Genomic DNA, 21,286 nt, shown 5'->3' on the forward strand with positions numbered 1-21,286 from the left:
TAGGGATGTAAGGCATGCTGATACTTATAAGGATTACTGGGACTCGGGGCCAAGGAACTGATGAGCAGGCTTTATAATTTAATAAATAAAATCAGCCCCACTCTTATGCTATCAGCGAATGAAACACCAATAAATGCATGAAGACTTCCTTCATTAATCTTAGCTGGGTTGCTAAGTAATGTATTTAAGAAAAGAATTTTGGCTCTGTGACTTAGCAAAGAATAATTACAAATTATATTAATATGCTGGCTTTGCACTTAAAAATCAGGGTGTACGTTTTAGGCAAAGTACTGTGTAGGTATAGCTTTATACAAACTGTTTTGAAAAGGATATGCTTTATAAAGCAAGTTCGTGTGTAAGCAGAAGCAACACGTGGAATCTAGAAGAATTTACAAACCATCATATACGAGAATTGAAGGAGTCAGTTTACTTTGACTGTAAACAAAGAACTAGTTTTACTACATATAAGCATATATAATTTCTTAAATTATCTGATCAACATTCATTCAACCAGCACTTAAGTGCACAGCAAATTTTATAACAATATTAAGCAGAAACCAATCTCTTCAACACCATTATTTATACTGAAAAAGGTATTCTTCCTTACTTCAAGATCCTTAATAGGGGTCAGTAAACTACTCCTGTAAAGGGCCAGACTGTAAATATTTGTAGCTTTCTTTTTATTCTCTGGCCGCACCACTCGGCTTGCGGGATCTTAGTTCTCCAAACAGGGACTGAACCTGGGCCCTCTGCAGTGAAAGCTCGGAGTTTTAACCACTGGACTGCCAGGGAACTCCCTTATTTTCAGCTTTCTATGCCATGCAGACTCTGTCCAGTTTACTTAACTCCACAACCACAGAAAATATGTAAACAAATGAGCATGGTTTGTTCTAATAAAATTTAATTTCTAAAATCAAGGCAGCAGGTTAGATTTGGCTCATGGGCCATAGTTTTCTGATCCTTCTCCTAAAACACACTTCTACTTCTTACCACTTTTCTCTTAGACTATAAATTTACTGAAAAGAAATATAAATTAAAGTATCAGAGCATAAGAGGAGAGGAGGATCCGAAGTATACTGGAAATTTTAAGAAACCTCTTAAGAAGTTCCCCATTTTATCCCTTCCAATTTTGCTTATAGAAAGAACAAAGGCTATACAGACAGTGGATGCTGCAATGAGATTTAGTTTTACAAAGAAAAGGTTTTTCCTTCTTTAATTTTCCAGCTCATTTTCCTAGCTGATTGTTTTCCATCCATTTCAAAAGTGTTTTTAGAGCAGAGTTGTCCAGCTTAATTTCGTTACTGCACTTGGCAGTAAACATAAACCTGATACAAGCTGATCCAATCTATATGTCCATTAACATACTTGGAGAACTATGCTTGATAATATTCTTATCACCTGGAACATTCTGTTATTCAGTATGCATTTAGCACTCTCCACTCCATGTTTTTTAGTAAACTAACTCATGTATCACACAGGGGAAGAAATAAATTGTAGTCACTTTATGTATATATGTTGGATCCATCCATCTGGGTTATAAAGCTCTTCAGGGAAGAGACTGTTTTCTCTTGCTTTAATGCCCCTCTGTAGACCTAATAAAAGCTTTTCCTCAGGTAGCATCAGTCATGCTTGCTGGTATTGTCAATGCTATGAAAGGTATCCTTGAATTTCTGTCTTCAGTTACTATCTTCCCTGTAGCTATTCCTCCTGGTCACTGGATGACACTTAAATAGTTTATTTTATATAGGGCCTGCAAACAGATAGGAAGCTCACAAAAAGGAAAACATCACAACTAAATGGGAATGTAATAGGGAACAGCAGGAGAAAATATCACCATGATATATTAGTGCCAGGAAAGCAGTCACAGCAAGAAAGCCTCCTTCTTCTGGTTTGACAGTAACATCAACTGCATGTGGAGATAATATAAACTAATAAATGGCAATATATCTTTCATTAAAAAATGAAAAAACAACCTAAGAGCTAAAACCTGACTAAAATGGTGGGTCATATATTTTATTTGCTTTAAATAACTGATGTATTATTAATTACATATAGTCTATTGCCACATCCTTCAAATAAACTATGCTATTCTTTTAAAATATGGACTTTTATTTTTCAGCTAACAAAGGAAGGGAAGGAGATGTTAAAGAAGCAGAAACTTCCAGATAAGTAAACAGAGGAGAAAATACATGTTTTTTTCTTATTCAAAGCAGAGAAACTCATTAAAAGGTCATAAAACAAAAAACATGATATGACTAAAACTACCAAATTTTTTAAAGCATTGCAAAATTTAAAATAAGACGGTGGCTTTGATTATAACTGCAAGTTAAAGATAGTTGAATTTACACCCACAAGAATTTGCAACTGTAAGATATGCTTAGTTTGGACTTTGAGAATTTATTTTTAGATAGATAGATGGCTCAAACAGTTCCTCTGTAAGGAACTCAAGAAGAAGGAATTTAGGGTTACTGATATACAGAATAGTAATTCCCTTGTAATTTTCTCTCTTATCTTGATCTTCAATTTCTCTTGTAAAGCACTTCAACTATCTTCACTCCCTGGTCCCTATGTTAGTATGATTTGTTTATTACTGGCATTAGAGGGTGATGAGTTTTAAAAAACACTTGAACATCTTTAAGGGTAGTGAAGTTGGTCTGTAAAAGGAAATGCTAGAATGCTAGTTCTTTTCAAGGTAAGCCACAGTGACAGAGAAGCATTTATCCAGGAACAGAGTTGAATAAACTAGTTGAGAGTGGAAAAATATAAACCTTCTATTTGGCAAAGGAGAAGTTTAAATAGGATTAGAAGATTCCATTTCCTGGTCCAAATCTAAGGTCCCTGTTATATGCTGCCAATACTTAGGAACACAGAATGGGCCTTTACAATCAGTTTCTGTTCTGTTTGTATATACTTTGTTTAGATAGCATTTAAAATTTGCTTTATCTCCAGCAATACCACTCCTGGGTATTTATCCAAAGAAAACTAAAACATTAGTTAGAGAACGTAAGATACATGCACCCTTATGTTCACTGAAGCATTATTTACAATAGCCAAGACATGGAAGCAACCTAACTGCCCATCAAAAGATACATGGATGAAAAAGACGTAATACACACACACACACAAACACATGCACGCGCACACATGCAGACACACACACAATGGAACATTAATCAGCCATAAAAAAGAATGGAATCTTGCCATTTGTGACAACATGAATGGACCTAGAAGGGATCAATGTTATGCTAAGTGAGGTAAGTCAGACAGAGAAAGAGCAATATGTATTATTTCACTTATATGTGGAATTAAAAAAAGTTAACAAACATAACAAAACATAAACAGAGTTTTATATATAGTGAGAACAAACAGGTGTTTGCCAGAGGGGAGGGGAGGTAAGGGGAAGAAAGAAATAGGTGAGGAGATTAAGAAGTACAGATTTCCAGTTGCAAAATAAATGAGTCACAGGTATGAAATGTACAGTGTGGGGAATACAGTCAGTAACTATGTAATATCTTTGTATGGTGACTTATGGTAACTAGACTTGACTAGACTTATCGTGGTGATCAGTTTGAAATGTATAGAAACAGCAAATCACTATGTTGTGTAAAAGGAACTAACATAGTGTTGTAGGTCAATTATACTTCAAAAACAAACACACTCATAAAAAAGAGACCAGATTTGTGGTTACCAGAGGTGGGGGGGGAGGGGCAATTGGGTGAAGGCAGTCAAAAGGTACCAACTTCCAGTTATAAGATAAGTACTAGGGATGTAATATACAACATGATAAATAGAATTAACGCTGGTGTATGTCATACATGAAAGTTGTTAAGAGAGGAAATCCTAAGAATCCTCATCACAAGAAAAAAAGTTATTTTCTATTCTTTAATTTTGTATCTGTATGAGATGAAGGATGTTCACTAAACTTATTGTGATAATTGCTTCATGATGCATGTAAATCAAATTATTACTCTGCACACCTTAAACTTATACAGTGCCATATGTCAACTATATTTCAATAAAACTGGAGGAAAAATAAATAAAAATTTGCCTTATCCTCAATAGGTATGCTTTTTATTCTTTGGCTGCGCAGTGTGACATGTGGTATCTTAGTTCCCTGACAAGGGATGGAACCCGCATCTCCTGCACTGGAAGCACAGAGTCTTAACCACTGGAATGCCAGGGAAGTCCCTCAATAGTTATGCTTTTTAAGGACAGTTTTAATTATGCTCCATGTTAAATGATCTTACAATGAATAAGTTATATGAATAGTTCCAAAAAAATTGCTGATAGAAAGAAAAAGAAAGGAAGGAAGAAAAGGAAGGGAAGGAAGGAAGGAAGAAAGAATAAGGGCAGGGTCAAGGAATTTGCCTCAATCATTTTTTTGTATTTTCTTCTTTTTCTTTTCCCTTTATGTAGGAGAAATACACTACTACTCAACCTCTACTATTAGAATGGCAGCCCTGGTAACTTTCAATGTAGCATGTTATGGGTATACTATTGCTCCTAAAAGAATGAGGAAGCAACATGTCCACAGGTAACTCGATCACTTTCAAAACTGTATCCACTTTTACCACTGCCTGGATGCACGCAATGACTGAATGGTACATATTTCCTCGCAGTGGTTAAGAATCCACCTGCCAATGCAGGGCACATGGGTTTGAGCCCTGGTCCGGGAAGATCCCACATGCCGCAGAGCAACTAAGCCCATGTGCCACAACTACTGAGCCTGCGCTCTAGGGCCCGCGAGCCACAACCACTGAGCCCGTGTGCTGCAACTACTGAAGCCCCCGCACCTAGAGACCATGCTCTGCAACAAAGAGAAGCCACATGAAAAGCCCGCATACCGCAACAAATAGTAGCCCCCGCTCGCCGCCACTAGAGAAAGCCTGTGCGCAGTAACAATGACCCAACGCAGCCAAAAAAAAAAAATAAGTAAATAAAATAAATAAATTTAAGAAATTAATTAAAAAAAAGAATAAATACTGGGAAAGTATTAAGAATAAATACTGGGAAGCTCTCCTGGAAGAGTCTTTAAAAGTCAATCTCCTTGGATATCAGAAGGTTTTCCACTACATACAAGGTCTATTTTTATTATGAGGGCTTGTGAACTTTGTAAATTCTTTAGAGCCTAAGGTCTCATTTTTCATGGCACTGACCTTTCCCAATTACTCCACACACCGGGACATCAGAGTTACCATTAAACAAATCATTAAAAATGACAGATCAGGTCCTTACACCTGACTAAGTTAGTCCTGAGTGTAAATTGGGTGCTTGGGGACATGCACGCTCTCGTTTGGCTCACTGGGGTCATATTACTGCACTGAAGCACAGGTAATTTACTAACTGGTCAAAAATCTAAGCTGGTGGTTAAAAACTGATGGAGATTTTGGCACTACTGATAGAGTGAGTGCTCTTAATACCTGCCTTCAGAATAGCACTTTTCCAATTTGGATTGAATCAGTTTAAACAGACATTTTGTATTTATGCTTTACTTCTGCTAATATATTTGGAGAAAATGTTTCACTTAGATTAAAGAAACACTAAGGGTAAGACCATACATATGGAAAATACTCTACCTCTATTAAGAAACAAACCACACTGCCTTTCTACTCAGTTTTCAAATATAAAAGAACTTGCTAAAACATTTCTTAAGCACTGTCAGCCTTAATACCCTCAATTTTTAGAAATCTATGAATATATTTGAATGGTACTATGTACAAAGCATTGTGCTGCTGAATTCATCCAGATCTTGTACTATTAATTTATTTCTTAGTTCTTGTCTTAATGAATTTGATTGGTATAGGTCAAGAGAACATAGCCAGGGTTATACCTCCTTTAGAAATGGAACTTTGATCTTCTCAAGGTCAGTAACAATGTTATCTAAAATAAAATGTGTTCATAAAATACTACACACCTTGCAGGAACCAAACAGGACATACTCAAACAGGTAAAATCTGCTTTTACCTCAACACTGATTCACTTTGAAAGCAGTTTTGCAGTCTACACTTCAAACACAGAAGCTTGGCATCTCTTCTTATCAGATCATAAACAAAATGCCTGTATTATCAAAGAGTTCATTTTCTCCAGACATCTGAATTGTCTGTTAAAGAAATATTGAGTTTCTTTATATTACTCAAAATAACCCCGAGTTTAGAGTTATATTTCAGACTTGTGAGGTTAAAGCTCAAAATATCTCAGAGTTGGAATTTTTAAAAGGCAAAGGGAGGAAAAAACTAAGCTGGCCAGGGTTAGGAGAGGTGTAGCATGGCACACAACCTATTCTTGTCTGTCTTTTTATTTCTGTCCTACTCTGCTTACAACATAAGGGAAAGGATCCTTGGCAAATATGAAAAAAAGCAGAAATTTAAAATAACTTTTTTAAACTAATTAAAGGTATTTTGGAAATAGTCCCTTGCATTCTTCAGAAGGATTAGCACCAATATTTTGTGTTGGGTAAAAAAAGAACACTACTTCTCACTTGAAATGTCTGATTACTAAATTTATTTTCATACAAATGTTAAAACTTCATGATCATGTTCCAAATTGTCTGGAATTGCAGAAGAGCCAACAGTACACCAACTATGAGAAGATTTAGAATTTTGAGCTATACTATACCTATCACATCATCTACCACCTTGTCTAGAAGAGTAACTTATTTTTTAACTTACTGCCTCTAAATGATTTTCTTTTTCTTTTTTTACTTTAAATAAGAAGTAGGAAAGTAACTATATATTTTATATCATATATGAAATATCCTACAGATTTTTTTTAAACAGAATTAGCTTTTATCTTCAGGCTTTTCATCTCAAATTCAAATACTTTTTTATTTTTAAATAGGTTTATTTATTTATTTTTGGCTGTGTTGGGTCTTTGTTGCTGCACGCAGGCTTTCTCTAGTTGTGTTGAGCGGGGGCTACTCTTTGTTGTGGTGCACGGGCTTCTCATTACAGTGGCTTCTCTTGGCACGCGAGCTTCAGTAGTTGTGGCTTGTGGGCTCTAGAGAGCAGGCTCAGTAGTTGTGGCACATGGGCTTAGCTGCTCCGTGGCATGTGGGATCCTCCTGGACCAGGGCTACAACCCACGTCCCCTGCACTGGCAGGAGGATTCTTAACCACTGCACCACCAGGGAAGTCCCTCAAATACATCTTGATGAACTCAACTCTACACAAACAATGTCCATAGATAATCAAACAGCAAGTTATAGTACAGAAACTTCTATTATACTGAGGTCTATTAAAAAAAACCTAAACTTACAAATGGCATAAAGTAGGTCTTTGATTCAGTCACTGAACGTTCTCCAAGTTATTCCCAACACAAAGTAGTGGAAGAGATCTGAAATTGGAGAAGGTCTATGCATTGGTTATTATCTTGACTCTGACTGAGAGGTTCCCCAGTATCTGGACAACATCAAGGACTATGTCATATGCAGGAATGTTGCTCAGGGGTCAAGCCATAAACTTTTATTCAGAGTTTCCTGGGATGACACTGGACTTGGGACTCTTCTGTGCTATGCAGCTACAGGCAGTAATAATTTGTTCCTTGTCTAAGAAGAAGAAAATACTAACAGAGCTATTTTTCAAAAAACAAAAAATGTAGGAGAAATAGCTGCCTTCAGGAAAATGGAGTTAGGACGCCCTACCCCAAGTCCTCATTGCAGTGTGTTTTGGAATGAGACATTCAAGCTCTCAGCTGGCATCCTAGACTGTGGCTTATTCTATCCCTATCCATCTCTTTCAAGGAACATTTTCCTTATATCTGGCAGGTAGAAAGTATTAGGGCTTGAGATAAGCAACGTATTTTCTTATAACCAAAATAATAAGATAAGATAAATAATAATAATTATAAGATAAATAATAATAAGATAAGACAAATAATAATAAATAAGATAAATAATAATAATAAGCAATCCCCCGTCATTGCTTCTTTCAAAGAAGCAATATACTATGACGGAAAAATGTGATTCATTTCCAAACATGTGTTTACAAGCGACTTTTCAGGAACATAGCTCTTTTGCTAAGGGAGGAACATCTGTATTTACAACACAGATCTGAAACACCTACATGTTTGTATGTATAACAGAGCATGTTTCTCTTGGCTGAAACAGTGTTTTATCTCCATATTCGAGCAGGAATTTATAAATAGGTCACTCTTGGTATTTTAGCCAGAAGAACATTTAGCCATGATTTTGTTTTAGGAAAAACAGTGAAGTGTAATAGCATAAAATATCACAATACTTTTCCTACTTTTGTGCATGCATACAACGTTACCATCTGAAGCCTTCTTTAATTCAGTTTCCAGTTTTTCCTTATCTTCTGCTAGTTTTTTATTTTCCGCTTCCAAAATGTGTTCTTCTTCCTTGCCATGGTTTTTCAAGAGCTATCAGAAAAGAGAGTTATAGAAAGAAGTAACATTAGATTGTAATAGCCATTCTTTCAGGAAAAGAGATGAACAATGTATTTTAAATTATTGATCTTTATTTTATTCTTTGTCCTTTTCAGTATTTTATACTTTTTTATAATGTAAACTTCTGTTAGCAGAAACTTGATATTTGGCAAACACACACAAAATTTCTTCTATGACTGAAATCTCTGAAATGAAAATAACAAGAGTTTCTGGTTGGGCTACAATTAAAATTATATTTTCAGGGACTTTCCTGGTGGCACAGTGGTTAAGAATCTGCCTGCCAATGCAGGGGACCCGGGTTCAATCTCTGGTCCAGGAAGATCCCACATGCTGCAGAGCACCTAAGCCCGTGTGCCACAACTACTGAGCCCGTGCTCTAGAGCGTGCGAGCCACAACTACTGAAGCCTGTGCACTCTGGGGCCCATGTGGCACAACTACTGAAGCCCGCGCGCCTAGAGCCCGTGCACCGCAACAAAAGAAGCCACTGCAACAAGAAGTCTGTTTACCGCAACGAAGAGTAGCCCCCGCTCACTGCAACTAGAAAAAAGCCCACGCGCAGCAACGAAGACCCAAGGCAGCCAAAAAAAAATTGTATTTTCAAAGGTATTTAGATAAACAATGTCTTTTCTTTAATTGCGTGATGTTACTCTAAGGAAAAACAAATAGTTCTGGGGACAGTACTACTTGGAAAGCCATTATGTTCCAATGCAGAGCTGTCTACTCAGACTAGTTCTATATAGACGAATTCATAAGAGAAGAATATAATGGTGTCAGGATAGAGATGGGTAAGTGGAGAATAACAGGGCCATCTCTTCACCTGGACAATTCTACCTAATTTTCATTGAACAGTCTCCAAATTACTTTTATTCGGTTAATCCTTTACGATGTTCTTTATTATTTTCAAATCTATTCTGGCTTTTAAAATGTTTATGTTTGTAGCTTATCTTTTCTAGACAAGAAAAATTAAGATCTGAATAGTAAAATATTTGACTAAAATAAAAACATCATGGGGTAAAAATTTCATAATCTATATGTCTGGATGGAAATCATCGTTAATAGAATGAAGACGCCGACTTAGCAAAAAGAAATTGTAAGATGTTAAGTTACCAAGAAAGGCAAATTAGATTAATGTTTGAAAAACAGAACATGTATATACTGGCATGAGTTATTTGACCAAGTAAAAGGCAGCAATTTGATACGGAAAGCTTCCGTAGTCAGGTAAAAAAGTTAACTCAGGACAATTTAAAACAGACTGACACAGTAAAGAATTTCTACTGCAGGGTGATTCCTTTTCTGATGTAAGCTGATATATTAAACAAACAAAACAAAGTTCTACTGAGCATGCTACTACTACATGCAAATATTTTACAGTGCTATGTACTATAAGGAGTAAAAATGCAAGTATGGTCTCTGCTCTCAGGTAACTTCAATCTAGTGGAAAGGATGAGACTAGAGCATAGATACTGCAGCACAAGATCGTATACAATACTACCGTGTTATAACAGAGATTAGGCAGATCCGAAGGAGGAATTAAAGCTCGAACGAATATACTGTATAAATCCAAGAAATTTTTTTAGGAGGTAAAGGACTGAAGTACCTACTAAAACCGAAGGAGCCTCTTATCTCCAAAATTAAAAAAAAAAAAATATATATATATATATTTTTAAGAGCAGGAACTAGGGAAAAAACCCTCCAAATCTCTACAAGTTTGTTGACCATTTCAAGTTCAAAACAATCTTAGCTGTTACTTCACTGAATTCAGTTAACACAGCCTCCAGTGATTACCCAAATTGGAAGAGAACGACTGAGTTACAGGAATGTTTACCCTGTCTGCTTGAATTATTATTGCCACTGACTTGGAAAAGTTGCATTTGGTGTCAGTCTTGTAAATAAGCTTTCATTACTGCACCTGTCAACTTGTTCAACTTTATTTTGTGTATCTTGATGCTGGAGAAAGACCAAGAGCCCTGGAATCTGAAATTCAATAGCTACCAGCTACAATAATACACATGTTCACTGTCCCACCCACCTTATCCCACCTTGGTAAGTGGCTGGGAAGAAAACAAGTAAGAAGTAAAGCTCTGTCACTGTTGTTATACTAAAGCAGTTAAATTAAAAGTTAATTGGTCTTTCATAATTATTTCATTAACTGAATATCGTAACAGAAATGCGTCCCAGGCACCATCTGCAAGTCCTTTCATAGGTTAGCATACGATTGAAGGGCACAGAACAATGTGGTTAAGAGTGTGGATCTTAGAGGCAGCCTGCTTGGATTCAATCCTTAGGTCTATCTCTTATTAGTGGAATGATCTTGGGCAAGTCGCTTAACCTTTCTGTGCCTCCATTTCTTCATCTATATAATGCAAATATTAACAGCATCAACCTCATAGCATTGTTGCAACAATTGAAAGAGTTAATACCTTACTGTGAAGCATGTGAACAACGTTAGCTATTATGTTATAAACTTGAGGCCCAGAACAAATGAGGTGACTTGCCCCAGGTCACAAGGCTAATTACTGGTAGATTTGGGACTGGCACCCAAGTCTTTTGGACTTCAGGGTAATGCACTTTCCATTAGATAATGTACCTCTGATAGAGAACGAAGAGATGTTTTAGCAATTTTATCCTTCCTCAGCTGGTATTTCAAAACCTACATGAAGTATCTTGAAGTAGAAGTCATCTTTGACATTCTGACCTATGGTTAATCAGTTACACTTTGGGCACTGACAGTATTTTTATCCAGCTTGCAAACTTTCTCCCCACTGTGTACTCGCTTTAGCCCAGTATATCTATGCACTTATGATCTAGGGCCACTGACTGGGCCACAGATATGCAGAAGCAGGGAACCAGGACAGCATGGAACCAAAGGAGAGGAGAACAAAAAAAGGGAGACACTGTGGCGGATCAAAGAATCAGTCATCATGAAATAAATTTCCTTGCAAGTTAGTAACTGGTTCTGAAAACAATCCCAAAAGAAATGCTTTGAGGAACGTGCTTTTTCTGAAGGACAAAACTAATTTAAGTACATTAATTATGGTATATATGAGAAAAATCATAGTACCAAAACTACAAAAACACTTTCCATTTTCTTGGAGTTCAAGAATAAGAGGAAAAAAGCAGTGTTCTATTAGTAGTTACAACTCACTACTTTAACATGATAGGCATGGTAAATCAAGATCGGTACATGGTAAGTCTACAAATACTGGCTGTGTGCTTTTGAGTTTAGCCACCATATATTAATAAAAGCCTTGAGGGGTTTGTTTCGTTTTTACCATTATGAAATGAGATCAAAGGATAGAAAATGAAGCAAATAATATTAAGGTACAAAATAAGGCTGACTGTGCTGCTGAAACACTACAGTGACGTATATTGCTTGTTTCTGAATACAGAAATACCGACAGCTTGATTTCCAGACCTATATTTATGACAACGGGAAAGTTACATGACATCTATGGATCAATGCTTTTTCAAAACAGAACAAAATGAAGTAAAAATATAAGCCGGTGCTTATTCTCTAAAAGTTTCCTTAAAAGATGCTGGTTATAATCTACCCAAAGAGACATTTTTGAATCCTGTTTTTGTAGTAAAAATAAGGTAGACGTCATAAGTAAAACATGGGTTTCTGAATAGGTGACCATGACACTGTAGTATCAAAAAATTTTTTTTGCAATGAGTTTTGACTTATTTCATAGGTTTTAGAAAGATTTATATTGTACTATGTAACAGCTAACTCATTTAGCATTGATGAAAGGTGATGCTTATAGTTCTTTCTGTAAGAGGCTGGGCTTTAGAATTTAGGATCACAATACTTTTTACATAAATATAATTTGATGTAATATATAATTGACTGTAATTCATTAATTTATAATAGGGAGATAATCTTATTGCATTATGCTAGGAATTCTTTCTTCAAGAAAAGTTATTTTACTTCTGAAGGTTCCACTGATTATTTTTTTCTAAGAAGCAGAATTAGGAAAACTTATGGGGCTTAAAATGAACTGAAAACACTCAAGCTATGAGATCTGACTCCTAAATTTTAAACCTAAGAAAAAAATACCCGAAGTAATTTTGTATCTTCCATTTTTCCATTCGTTCTTCTTTTTACTTAACATGGAAAACATCAGTATCTCATTTACACTCTCCCTGAGTAGCCAGGGAAAGACAGCATAGGGTTCTCAAAGAAGAATTATCAACAGCATAACCAAATTAGAAACTGAAAATATTATATGCAGTCATCAATCTATATCAACTATTTTCGTCTGCTTCCTACATAATCATCATTTAAAGAAAACAACAATAACAACAAAAAAAACCACACCAAAAAAACCAACAGGAATTCAACTGAAAGGGAAATGGAAACATAATAGAGACTTATTAGAACTTGCTTTAGGTTATAAAGTAAAATTAGTGGTAATGAAGGAATTAAAATTCGTATTCCCAGAATACTGTTTTCTCCTTGAATCATAGGAAGTAGGTCCAATGGCATTAATCTACTATGGAGGGAAACTGTGAGAACACACAAATTTAAAGATAATAAAATACTTCTGAAACAATAATTTTGTAGAATATTGTTATTTATGGTCATTTTCTGCTTATATATTATGAAAATGCTCTTTCTGATGCTGAAAAATAATAAACCACCCCTTGGGAATACCAATAACACTTACACCAGTTTTTAAGAAGAAAATTTAAATACCCGTTTTAGTCTTTCATTCTCTTCCATGAATTTTTTGGCAGCCTGGTTAGTATTTTCTGCTTGAACTTTAAGTACTCCTTTGTTTGACAGCTCTTTTGCCAGCTGAGTAATAAGGGTAACCAGACGTCTCAACACTCTAAGAAAATGAAAAAAATGTCAGAGTAGTGTGCAACTAATCACCAGGAACTGTGACTTTAAGTAATAATTATCCAGCGACTCCCCTTCAGGTGTGGGTGTGGTGGAGGGAGGTGATGTTTACGGAAGGAAGATATATTTTTAATTCAAGTCTTCCAGTCAAAACAAGCCTGTGTCTCATTTCTTTGGAATCTTCGTTAGAAGATTAGCATTTGGAATGCAGGTTCAGTGCTACTTATTAATTTACTTATTTTCTCTGTAGAGGCCTTTGGCCAGGACGAGAAGAAACAGAATTCCAGACAGTGTGGCAGGGCCAGTAAGAGTTTTTCCCCCTCAGCAAAAAATTTAAAGAGCATTTTGTGAGGCTGGCCAAACCTAAAAACTGCTCATTCACTTCTACTTATAGGTGACTTCCTTTGTTAGTAGTAGTAATCGTTATCTTCATTTATTCATTCAGCAGATATTTCCTCAGGAACTGCTAAGTGTTAAACACTGTGCCAGGCACTGGGGACATAGCAGGAAACAAGACAGAGGCCCTGCTCTCAGAGTTTAGGTTCTACTTGGGAAGGCAAGAATTAAAACAGTATTTAATTGCAATCACGAATGACACTTGAAAGAAAAGCATATACATTACACATTCTATGGGAGTGTACAACAGAAGACCTTCCTACTTTGGGGGAATGATGGTCAGAGGTCTCAGCTTTCCTGAGAAAGGGGCTAAAGTAGAAATTAGCCAGGGAGAGAGGGAAGGAAAGAGTATTCTGGCAGAAGGGAAAGCTGGTGGGAAGATCCTGAAGCAGGAAAGAGCAGGGTACAAAACAGGAACTCAATAAATATTTGTTGCAAGAATGGATGAATGAATGAGCAGCGAAGGGCAGTGTGGTTGGAACGTGGTGTACACGTCAGAGCAGCAGGCGCCAGATCATGCAGGGCGTTATGGGCCTATAGAACCTACAAGCCACAATTATTATTTGTTATTTGGATCTGTCATCTGAGTTCTTTCATAAAGACGTTAGTATGCTAAATAGTACAGAAAAAAAAACAACTATAGTATAGGTAGAAAAAATGAGAAAGAGAAACACAAATCATGTTTTTAAATTGTGCTTTTTAAAAAACTTACAGCCAGAAAAATAATGAAAATCCAGTAATGTAAAGATTTCTTTGAGACCTAAAAAGTTTCATCTGTGTATGTTCATAGGCAGCAGGTCTGCTGGCTGAGCTGCTTTCAATGGCATGAGTTGAGGAATATTTTCTTACTTCTCTCACAGCATCTATCAGAGAAAAAGAGGGAATATTACTTTTGGCTTTTAAGAATATAAGGTTATTATTAAAACGGGAAGCAGTTTTAGCACAACTGACCTAACTGTTAGATAGTGGACTTTAGCTAGGGACTGTCTTTTTGTCTTTCCTCTACAATACGTGGGAGGGTACCACGCTCAAAACAGATGCTCTGTAAGTGGATACTGGTAAACTTTGAATGTTAACAGTATTTTGCTTTTTTATTAGTCATCTAGGACTTACCATCACTGCGCTGTCTAATCTCTAGCTACATGGCAAACTATTATCCTTTACTTTTTTTTTGGCTGCGTTGGGTCTTTGCTGCTGCGCACAGGCTTTGTCTAGTTGTGGTGAGCGAGGACTACTCTTTGTTGCGGTGCACAGGCTTCTCATTGCGGTGGCTTCTTTTGTTGCGGAGCATGGGCTCTAGGCAGTGAGCTTCAGTGTTGTGGCACGCGGGCTCAGTAGTTGTGGCTCACGGGCTGTTGCTCTGCGGCATGTGGGATCTTCCCAGGCCAGGGCTCGAACCCGTGTCCCCTGCGCTGGCAGGCGGATTCTTAAACGCTGTGCCACCAGGGAAGTCCACTTTGTTAGTTTTTATGACTGAAAAATATTCCATTGTACAGATATACCACATTTGGTTTATCCATTCATGAGATGATTTGGATTTTCTCCATTTTGGCTATTAAGAATAATGCTGCCATGAACATTCACGTACAAGTTCTTGTACTGACATAAGTTTTCATTTCTCTTGGTATATACCTAGGAGTGGAATTGCTGGATCATATGGTAACTCTATGTTTAACTTTTTGAGGAACTGCCAAACTGTTTTCCAAAGCAGCTGTGCCAGTTTACATTCCAACAAGCAGAGTATGATGGTTCCAATTTCTCCACATCTTCATCAACACTTGTTATTCTCTGTCTTTTTGATTATAACCATCCTAGTCGGTATGAAGTGCTATTTCATTGCAATGGTAGTGAGTTTTCCAATTGATATTTTTATTTTCCATTTTCTTTAATTCCTTCCAGCAATGTTTCTGTAGCTTTCAGCGTTGTGATCTTGTACATCTTTTTATAAAGTTTTTTTGTAAGGTTTTTAGGTTTCTTGGTATATTTATAAAAGGAATTTTCAAAAATTTCATTTTTGAATTATTGATTATAGCATAGAAATACACTTCATTTCTGTATATTGACCTTGTATTTTTTGATGCCACTATATTTCTTTGACACAGTAACTTTCTCATAGATACTTTAGGATTTTCTAAATAAACAATCATGTCATCCGCAAATGACTGTTTTACTTTTTAACTTGCAATCTTTATGCTTTCTAGTTTTTGTTGACATTATTATCCTGGTTAGAAAATCTATTACTTAATTGAATAAAAATAGTGAAAGTGAATATCCTTGCTTTGTTCCCAATCTTATGGGGCTAACTTTCAACATCTGACTAAGGATGATGCTAGCTCTAGGTTTTTGTAGATGTTCTTCATCAGAATGATGAAGTTTCCTTCTATTCCTAATTTGCTAATTAAAAAAAAAGATTCGATGTTTGTATATATTGTAAAATACCACAAGTCTAGTTGACATCCATCATCATAGTTACAGAATTTTTTTTCTTTTCTCTTAGCAATTTTCAAATATGCAATATAGTATTACTAACTATAGTCACCATGCTGTACATTACGTCTCCATGACTTATTTATTTTATAACTGGAAGCTTGTATCTTTTGACTCCCTTTACCCATTTTGCCCACCACCCACCCCTGGCAACCACCAATCTGTTCTCTGCATCTATGAGCTTGATTTTATTTTTTTAAAGATTCCACATATGAGTGAGTTCATACAGTATTTGTCTTTCTCTGTCTGAGTTATTTCACTTAGCATAATGCCCCAAGGTCCATTCATGTTGACACACTGGCAAGATTTCATTCTTTTTCATGGCTTAGTTATTTCTCAGATTGCCTCAATATAGTAAGAGCATGCCAATCACTACAAAACAAAAATAAACCAAACATAACTCATAAAAATAATTCATAATACTGTGAAGATCATTACTCATTGGCAATTAAACAGGAACAATACTCCTGGATCCATTATGCAGAAACGCTAAAGATTAAGCACTATCAAAGAATAAATATAAATAGTCATAAAAACCCATTTGTAGAATGAATTGCTTGCATAATAACGAAGAGAACATGTATGAAAAGTGGGATGGGGCAACAATAAAGGGAGGGTGTGACAAAGTCAATTTTCTATAAGGCACACAGAGATAGTCTTTTTTTGGATCACTTGTGGACGCTTTCAAATTCCCAAGATGCATTTGTGCTGACACTGAACATATTCTCCTGGGTTTCCTACTTCCTTTCTGCCTATTCCAACGTGCTAAAACACACACAGATGCACACACACTTTTCAGTTAGTATTGGCTCTAGGAATGTTAACACCTTGTAATAATTACCTTATTAGACCAACAAGAAAAAAAATTCCAAAATAAAAGATGAATTAAGCTTGAGTAATTCAAACCTACTGGGTTTACATTACTTACACCAGTGTTGTTCTAGTGGACGAGAACACCGGACTATGTACTTTACATATGTAACTGCATTTTATCCTTCCGACACTTCAGTGAAGTACGTGTTATCCCCCTGTTCTGAGATGGAAACACTGAGGCTTCACGGATAAGGCCCTATCTGCCTGTCTTTACCATCCATGGTTAAAGCTCCTGCATTAACCATCCATGAGGTTCCTATTCTCTGGGAATTAATTACTCCCTCTGCCCACAGATGTAGGCTCCAGCCAGCAGTCATGATTCTGCTCTGTGACCCTGCCCCTGGCCATAGCTTCTCAGAAGAGGATTGGATACCTGGTGCTAGCTGATCAGATTTTTTCCCTTAGAATTGGAATTGGGATTCAGAAATGGCTAGTTAGGGATTTCCCTGGCGGTCCAGTGGTTAAGACTCTGCACTTGCAATGCAGGGGGCATGGGTTCCATCCCTGGTAGGAGAACTAAGATCCCACATGCCTTGCTGTGCAGCACGGACAAAAAAAAAAAAAAAAAAAGAAATGGCTAATTAATCCTTGCATATCGCTAGATTGACAAAACTTGGCAGCTGTATGGTACCTATTTTCTGACGTGGGAACAGAGTATCAGAGTCTGTAGAGATGTGAAGTAGACCCAGTGAGAAATGCAGGGACACGAAAAGGACACTTCAGTTCCTAGGAGTTTGGCTTCCTTCCTTCCCTGGGCTGCTGTGGAACAACCCCGTATTTTACTTTAAGTTCCCCTTTCTTGCTCAAGTGAGCTGAAGTTCATTTCTGATATATGTAACCAAAAGAAGCTTGGCTGAAGTTCCCCTTCCTTATATGGATATGTGGCAGTTTTCAGTAGAAATTCTTGTGATAATTTTAGAGTTGGAAGGTCACAATACACTTCTAGAGATAGCAAGAGCTGCAGGGATTATTTGCTCTCTCCCTTTATTTTGCAAATGGATAAACCAAACTCAGACAGGTGAAATGCCATTCCAAAGGTCATTTAGTTAGCTGATGGCAAAGTTGGTACCTGTTTTCCTTATTGCTTTTTACTCGCTTGGTGTTATTTCTTCTATGGCTGGAGATTCAATCAGTAACATTAATAACTTACCATGAGACAAATACATTTTGAAATGAGGCATAAACCCATTCATACCCTGATACAATTACCTACTCATACCTTCTCACACCAGTTAATCCTGGTTTATAAAGAGGATTCCACCCCAGAGGTTGGTAATATGGAATGTGAGAAAACATTTTCTCATAAGACAGTGGCATACGTGGTGGTTATGGCCCCTGTAAAACCTACCTAACCCACAACACAACTCGGAGGGAATTCTGAGGGAAAATACACTCTGCAATGGGTATCAAAAACTGAAGTGCCAAGAAGCAGCTGGGTGATCTCAGACAAGTTACTTAATCTCTCTGAGCTCAGCTACTCCTTCTAAAAAACATGGTAACTATTTCGATTCATGGAATTTCCAGTTTGATAAGAACCTTAAAGGTCTACTTTTAGAGAAAAGTCTTGTCTGGACGTCACAATACCTCCACCAGCATCTGGGCAAATATAAAGGAGTTCTACCACCAAGGGACATGATCTGCACCCACGGCAAGAAGCTGAATCACCCTGGCATCAAGAGACAGATATTTTGCTCATCAGTGATTCCTACTGAAAGACCTACAATCAAAAGGGGAAATGATGGGAAAATCTGCACGTTTTTGATACTGAAACCCCAACCAAGTGGAAGAAGCTAATTGCATGCTGCCCACAAGCACGTAGACCCCAGACCGGCTGGAACCAGAACGTTGATGATGCTGTCACCCGATTACCTCACCACCAACCAGTCAGAAGAATGTCCACGAGCTGATCATGCCCTCTTTGAACCATTACTATAAAACTCCTCACTACCCAATCCAGGTCAGGACGCACAGTTTTGAGGGCATTAGCGCACTGTGGCCCTCTTTGCCTGGCAAAGCAATAAAGCTATTCTTTTCCACTTCAAACAAAAAAAAGTCTACTTCTGATTTCTAATTTCTAAGGTACTTGTTATCATGAAAATTTCAAACATGCTGAAAAACTAGTACAATAAACATCCATATTCCACTATCTAGATTCAACAATTAACATTTTGCCACATTTGCTTTACTTGGTTTTTTTTAACCATTTGAAAGTAAGTTGTAACTATCATGACACTTCTGAATATTTCAGCATGCAACTCCTAAGCATAAGGACATACTCCTATGTCACAGGTGTGAAACTTTTTAGAGAAACTTTTTCTCTAAAGGCAAACAGTGAATGTTCTAGGCCACACCGTTTCTGTTTCAACTACTCCACTCTGCAGTTGTTCATGCATAGACATAAACAAATGGGCATGGTTATATTCTAATAAAACTTTATTTACAAAAATAGGCATTTGGTCTGCGGGCTGTAGGTTGCTGACTTCTGCTTTATAATAATAACATTGTTATCACAACTAAAGTTAACAGAAATTCCCTAGGATTATCTAACAACCAGTCCATGTTCAAATTTTTGCAGTAGTCCCTAAATATCTGTGCTGTTGTTGTTTTTCAACCAGGATCCAATCAAGATTCACAGCCTGCATCTAAAACTCTTTTTGAGGTCCTAGTGATTCTACTCCTCTATTTGCCTCCCTAAGAGCTAAGCCCCTGGGTGCCTAGGACACCAAAATAACAAATGACTGTATAACTGGTAACTCTGAAAACTAGGCTATGCATCACTGCATTGAAATCTTAAAACAACAGAAAAGAGATTAAGAAGCACTGCACTCTGCTGCAATTTATGCTTGTGTGTATATAACAGTAATATCTATCAACTATTTATCAATATATCAATTATCTACTCCATACACTATCAATATACTATGTAATATAAAGTCAACTGTATACTAATGGCAACACCAACTTAATTAATTAAAAATCAATGAATACATTTAATAATAATATAAAAACTAGAGTTAAGCTTAGTCAAAGGAGGAATCTAATACTTACCTAGAAACAGAACAATCAATAGGACTATAATAGTAAGGAAAGCCTTGTTCCAGAAAGTTGCAATTTTACCCCAGACGCTAAATGAAAAAATCTTCTGCCATCTGTAAAGCAATATAATTACATCAGGTGTAAAAAATCAAAGGGACATTTTGAGATACTTTCTAAATACTGAATTAACATTTTGGCAATTGTGCAGCGAGTGAAAAGAATTACAGAAATTTAATTTTTTATGTCATACCAGAGAATTACCAATTCTTACCAATAAGAATGTCTCATGAAATAAAGAACAACCTCTTTCAAATTTAATAATAATCTGACATTTGATTATCTTCTGTCTGGTGGCTTAAATATTCTAAAGTAAAAATAACTTTTAAAGCAAATGTACATGATCAAAACCTTAAAAAGGAATTCTTATAGTAAAATATTAAATTGCTGATAGAAGTTATCACTTTATATCATAATATATATAATCAGGACAGTAACTCAGAAATAACAAAGATCTATTGTTCTAACAATTAACAACATTTCAGGAGTAAGAGGTCCGACTCTGCACTATTTATTTTAATAATGAAAAAAAAATACATGCGCTTTCAACATCTACTCCAGGTAAAAATGTTTCTCTACTTTTACCATACGGAAATTTAAAAAATCACTGAGGTATTACACATACACAGTAAAGAGCAAAAATCTTAAATATGTAGCGTGAAAGGGAACTCCCTGGCGGTTCAGTGGTTCGGACTCAGAGCTTTCACTGCTGAGGGCCTGGGTTCAATCCCTGGTTGGGGAACTAAGATCCCACAAGCAGCGCAGCGTGGCCAAAAAACAAAAAACAAACAAACAAACAAATATATAAATTTATATATGTGTATATATATTTAATATATGTATAGCTTGATGGACTTTTATGTGTGTATATACCTATGTAATTACCACCCAGATCAATATTTGAGAAAGTGAAATTTAAAAATAAAATGAAATAGTCTAGATGGAATGAACAGTATAAGCAAAGACACAGAGGTACGAAAGCATGGATTATAAATGGCAAAGAGTGACAAAGTAATCCATCACACAACTGAAAGGGTAACAAACTTTGCACAAGGGCATTTTAAATGAGTAACACATTAACTGAGTCCAGAGGAGACATACAACGGTAATAAGCACTTAAGTAAATTTCAAATTCTTACAACTTAAAAAAAAAGGTCTTACTTTATTATGTTTTGAAAACAACTCTAATA

General features: G+C 36.4%; 1 protein-coding gene and 1 non-coding gene across 4 annotated transcripts in view; both read right to left on the reverse strand.

The window, feature by feature from the left end:
* The window catches only part of BCAP29 (B cell receptor associated protein 29), a 40,497-nt gene that overhangs the window by 16,484 nt on the left and 2,727 nt on the right, over positions 1-21,286 (reverse strand). For 2 of the 3 annotated variants that reach the window (XM_019940628.3, XM_073809575.1), the window contains exons 3-6: positions 20,052-20,152; positions 14,356-14,506; positions 13,101-13,236; positions 8,244-8,376 (exon numbers count right to left, since the gene is read on the reverse strand). In XM_019940628.3, coding sequence (XP_019796187.1) covers positions 8,244-8,376; positions 13,101-13,236; positions 14,356-14,506; positions 20,052-20,152 — 521 coding nt within the window. The remainder of the gene's footprint in view (positions 1-8,243; positions 8,377-13,100; positions 13,237-14,355; positions 14,507-20,051; positions 20,153-21,286) is intronic. The other variant, XM_019940629.3, reaches the window with a different exon arrangement.
* On the reverse strand, positions 4,409-4,538 carry LOC117313667 (small nucleolar RNA U109). The gene has a single exon (XR_004528254.1). It is a non-coding gene; the product is annotated as a small nucleolar RNA U109 (small nucleolar RNA).

This window comes from Tursiops truncatus, chromosome 9 (assembly GCF_011762595.2).
Source record: "Tursiops truncatus isolate mTurTru1 chromosome 9, mTurTru1.mat.Y, whole genome shotgun sequence".
NCBI classification, from domain to species: domain Eukaryota; kingdom Metazoa; phylum Chordata; class Mammalia; order Artiodactyla; family Delphinidae; genus Tursiops; species Tursiops truncatus.